The following is a 5,240-nucleotide window of genomic DNA, read 5'->3' on the forward strand; positions in this document are numbered from 1 at the left end:
CGTAATGGTTCTATTCTATTGTACAAAAAAAAAAATATTAGTAAAGTTGCAGCCCAGAGATGGACTAATCAAAAGGGAGTGTCCCCCTATCTCAGTTTCCTGGTCCTTTCTTTCAATAATGCAGATCAGCAACGTTTAAAGTCGTTGCCACAGTACTGGATCTTGTTTGTTATGTCTTAAATAAATTCAACCTATATCTATATCAAATTTATTGTGATAGCAACAGGTCAAGTGTCAAATTTGGCAACCACTTTTGTTGTAGAATTTGCAATCATATGTCTATTGCCCAATTACATAATTTTCTATATTGAAAAATTTGTAATTCCGGCGCTTTATCTTTTGCTAAGGACTATTATGTTTGTAAGAGGCACTTTCCTTCTTCTTTCCTGACGTTTGATAGATAGAAACATTTGGCAAGGAACTTTCCAAGAAGTATGAAGTTCCCTCTATTAAGCATTTACTGAAAAAAAACATTAGTACACAAAATGAAAGATAATGGCTAATGATCAACTAAAGACAATTTAAACCACAAACTAAGACTAGCCTAGTGAAACTACACAGAAAGATGTATCAGGTTTTGAACATAAGGTCTTGCTCTCTTTTCCTTGAGCTTCCCCAGTTTGAATGATGTCTGAAAATCCATCTCCAACCCTTCATGCTTTTCCTTCCCCTTTTAATTCCTCTATCATTCACAGTGATCCTACATGAACCTCCACTTGGTAAAACTCCATCCCCTCCCAAACCCCCATAAGAACATCCACCATCATGTGCCATGAAATTCCCACCTCTTGTGCTGCCAAAAGCTGAGAGGGTATCAGCCAGGTTACTCATCTTTGCAGCAGAGAACTCTTGCTTTGATTCTGATGAATAATCAAGCTTCAAGTCAATGAAACTGGACTCATCCATGCCTTTGAAATCACTCTCTCGGAGTGAAAAGACACGCCTATTTACCCCATAGAAACCCCCATCAACATCCATTAGGCTACCCTTCTTCACACCCTTGTGATCATTACAATTTTCAGACTCAAATTGGAACTCTCTCCTCTCCCCATCAAAACCACTCCTTCTTGGTTCTGCTTCACTGTATCCACTTCTCCTCCCAGATTCTAACATCAAACCCCCATTAACACCAGAACTCCTAGCTGCAGAAATAGAGCTTCTAGCACCTGATAGCAGAGAATCTCCACCATCCTCAGATCCAAATAACCCCCCACCTCTGAAGCTGCAGAGAGACCTGGACCTGGAGACACCCCCATGATCAAGCATCCACATCTCACTTTTCTCATCAAAACCAACAACGCTCCTTCCACAGTCCTTCTCCTTCTTCTTCCTAAACAACTTCCCAATTCTCCAAAACCCGTTTCTTTTGATCTCAACACAGTTGCTGCTGCTTCTCCTCAACACCATAACCTCCTCCTCTTTATCTTGCACTTTGGCCTTAGAATTCAAATGCTGAACTGGGGTCTCATTCTTCTCATTCTCAATAAGAAATGAGACTCTACCAACGCTTCCCACCTCAACAGTGCATGAATTCCGATGGGAAGAGATCTCATCAGAGCAAGAACAAGAAGAAAGCCTCTGCTCCCCACAATCAGAACACACAAGCTTGACCAAACGGTCCTTGAGACAGTAAGCACAGATACCAACAGAAGAAGAAGAAGGGTGCTTCTTACATGGAAGTTCAGAGGTAGAGTAATAGCAATCCATGTCATTGCTGTAAGCTTCCACACCTTTGTTTCTCTCCTTCATGGTTTCACTCTAAGATGGAGTTTCAAAAGTAAAGTGAAAAATGGCAAGGAGTTTTATGAAAGAAGGAACCAAATACTTGGCTTGAAGAAGCAGCCTCTTTAAAGCTATTAGTAAAAAGTTGAGAATTTTGAATTTGAATGAATAAAGAGTACTACACTAGGAGATTTTTAGAGTGAGAAGAAGCATAGAGGCGTTTCCTTTACGTTTTCTATGCAGAAAAAACAGTGATAGGAAGGAAGAGAAAAAGGGTAATGCAAGAAATGAGATAAAGCACTAGCTCCTGCAGGCATTATTGTGTAGGGAAGAGAATGAAACAGCAAAATTGAGTAAACCAGTGAACAAAAACTCTTTCATGACTCCATAACTTGTTACACTTGCATTGCATGCATATGTTTTTGATAAATAAATATGTGCATATCAAACACTAAGCCCATTCCCCACCATACCTAAGTTGACAACTTTGAAGTGCCACTTCAAAGACCCTCCTCACCAAATTTAAAAAAAGTGGCTTCAAATCATCTAGTATTGAAAACCCATCAATCTTTCATATGAACTGTCAACAACATTTTCCCAAGGATTTTCTCTCTTACCCTTGACTTTTGCATTCCATTGGTATTGAGATTTGACAATAAATCCTACCCCGCAATACCCACTTTGCATGTGTCCCCCTCTTTTCCCCTTGGATTAGTGGGTTGAGAAAGCAACCCTTCATAGTAACATGACTGTGGCACGCATATTCATTTGTCCACTCTCTTTTTTGCACCCTACCATCATTCCTTCTAGCAAAACCATAGACTCATAAACTGTGTCCTTTCCTCCTGGATCATTACCACGTGTCACACCGACACATCTACCTTGTTGGTCTCTCTCACTTCGAATAACATCACTATATATCACCCTTTGGGATTTTCTTTTCTCTACCTAAACATAAGAGATTTATTATTCAATTTTCATATATTGCAAAAAAAATTATATAAACTTATATCACATTTAAGTTTATTATGAGTACCATTTCCCATCATCATTGAAGGCATTAATGTGGTAAGTGGTGACCAATTTAAGCCATGTTATTGGTTGAGTTCATTGAGGTCACAGAGTAGGGTGATGTATATCATTGGAGCAGCAGATAAGAGCCTTGGCGTGCCGTATTAGAGTATTCATATAATTCTCCATCCTGTCTTTTCCATCTAAAAGGTTATAGGACCCTCCTCCTGACAAGTCATACACTTGGCCTTACCATGACCTAAGCCTTGCAAGTGGGTAGAAGAGGAAAGAAACACGAGTTTTGTTAATTAAAGATAGGGAATATTAATTTTATATCTCCATAATTTGTCTCGTACAATTATATGATGCAATATATAAAAAAAAATAGATGAATTCATTATTTATTTATTTTTTAATGAATTTTACCCATTTTTTTATATATTACATAGAGATAAACAATATCACTTAAAAGATAACCACGTACATTACAATACCAAAAGTAGAAAAAACTAGTTATATAAGTCTAGGCTAGGCCATATAAAGAGAATTCCACAACGATTTCAAAATATCTTTTACTAGACTTATATATATATATCAACGATATTTCATTTCGTTTCCTTTATATTTTTAATTTTTTGGGTATAATGAAATTTCTAAAATGAGATTTTCATTGATAAATATCGACACTCATAAATCATATATATAATAGTTGCTAATAAAAGGAAAAGTCAGCTCAAGTTATAGGGAATATAAATTCTTAGAATTAAGCATTACATTTCTCAGGGAGCTTTCATCAATTTTCATTGATAATTTCTTTCTCTCTATGATATATAAGATTCGTGGATAATTGTTTCCTAGAATAGAATGGATTACTGCTCTTCTTGTGACGACACTTTCATATTAAATAATTCTATCAAACTCAACTTATGTCTGACCAATCACATTTGGATAGAGGAATGAAAATGCATGTATAAAACCAATAGGGAAAGAACTCATCTCTTAAAATTTTGATTTTTATTTATTTATAAAAATAATAAGATCGCAACTTAAAGAACACATTCATTCATAATGAAAAGACACATTTATTCGAGATGATGTAAAGACACTTCTCTTTCGTATCAAACTTCTTATTCATAAATATAATTAACTCAAGATTAATTCCAACAAAAATGATAAAGGTTAAAGAAAAGTCAATGCATTTAATTGTTCCTTGAGTGGCTTCAGAAATGATCTTCGGTTTCACACTCACTAAATAGTACAATGTTATTTGCGATTTTTAACTGTGGAAGCATGGGTACGATCAAACATTGCAAATGACTACACAAGCTTATTATAAGGACCAATAGAAACTCTGCCATGAGCATGAGACAAACATAATAGCAAGGGTGGCACGCCCCAAGCATGCACAATCCTATTGAATCATTGGGACAAAGAGGCAGAATAGTATATTGCTTAAGCAATGCTGCATTGTCTCTCACTTTTCTTTTCTTTTATGTATTTTTTTTTCCCCTTCTATTTTCTATAGTTAATCTATTAAGTTTGTCGTAATTTATAAATATTAGGGTAATCATGATGTTTCCTTGGTCTTTGTTCACTAATTATTTTGTTGTTTTTGCAATCAATTAAGTTTTAAATGATTTGGGATCCTAATAAAAAACAATTACATCGAGCCATCCAACAAAAGTGAAAGGAGACCCTAAAAAGATAAAAGAGAAAAAGAAAATTGTGTATGTGCTTTCTTTTGAATGAGAAATGATTAGGTGCAATTAACCTACAAAGTTAAGGGCATGTTGGTTGTCTGACATGCACTTAATGTGGGGGCCATGTTAGAACTATGCTGTCACGAATGTTCTAATGCTCAGTTATATACATAGCTGTTCAATTATTTCTAGTAATTAGTAGAGTAGATATACAATAACAGGTAAAATACAAGTTATTCCGTGCCTTGCTATATAAATATAATTTTTTTAAGTTTCATATTTTATTTAAAGTTTTCAATTTAACAAATAATTTTGTAATACGTGTTTGAATTAATTTATTTTGATTACGGAAAAGTTTAGTTAAAATATAATACTTTATGTAAGTGGTACAAATACATTAAATTAATTGTTTCATGTTAAATGATAATTTTTTTTAAAATATGAAAAATTATATAAGCTTCCTTTTCTTAAAAAAAAATTAGTTAAATTGTAAGTTACTAACTTAAACTTCAGACTTTTAACAAATTATGTCATGAAATTTCAGCTTTTGAAATTTAACCTCTTGAAATTTATATTCCAACAATTTACAGTTTTTTCAATATTTTTGTTTACATTGCTAACACCTAACTTCATCACTTTTATTTTTATTTTTTATTTACTTCACCAGAGAAATAAAGTTGTATAAAAAGTTATTAACTTTAGAAAAGGAATATAAATTAGTAAATGTTTAAAGTTCATGTAGGTTTATTTCAAAGTATAATTAAATTAAGACGAGTAATTTGCAATTTAACCATTTTATTTTATAAT

The 5,240-nt window shown here is 33.8% G+C and overlaps 1 protein-coding gene across 1 annotated transcript; it reads right to left on the minus strand.

The window, feature by feature from the left end:
* Window positions 1-447: 447 nt before the first annotated feature.
* LOC133287189 (uncharacterized) lies at window positions 448-2,308 on the minus strand. Its single transcript, XM_061484752.1, has one exon. It carries the CDS (start codon window positions 1,747-1,749, stop codon window positions 571-573), a length of 1,179 nt encoding a protein of 392 aa, XP_061340736.1. The 5' UTR covers window positions 1,750-2,308; the 3' UTR covers window positions 448-570.
* Between the last annotated feature and the right edge of the window lie 2,932 nt (window positions 2,309-5,240).

Source organism: Gastrolobium bilobum, unplaced genomic scaffold (genome assembly GCF_033153095.1).
Source record: "Gastrolobium bilobum isolate Gb01-03AN ecotype WA unplaced genomic scaffold, APGP_CSIRO_Gbil_v1 utg3288, whole genome shotgun sequence".
NCBI lineage: Eukaryota > Viridiplantae > Streptophyta > Magnoliopsida > Fabales > Fabaceae > Gastrolobium > Gastrolobium bilobum.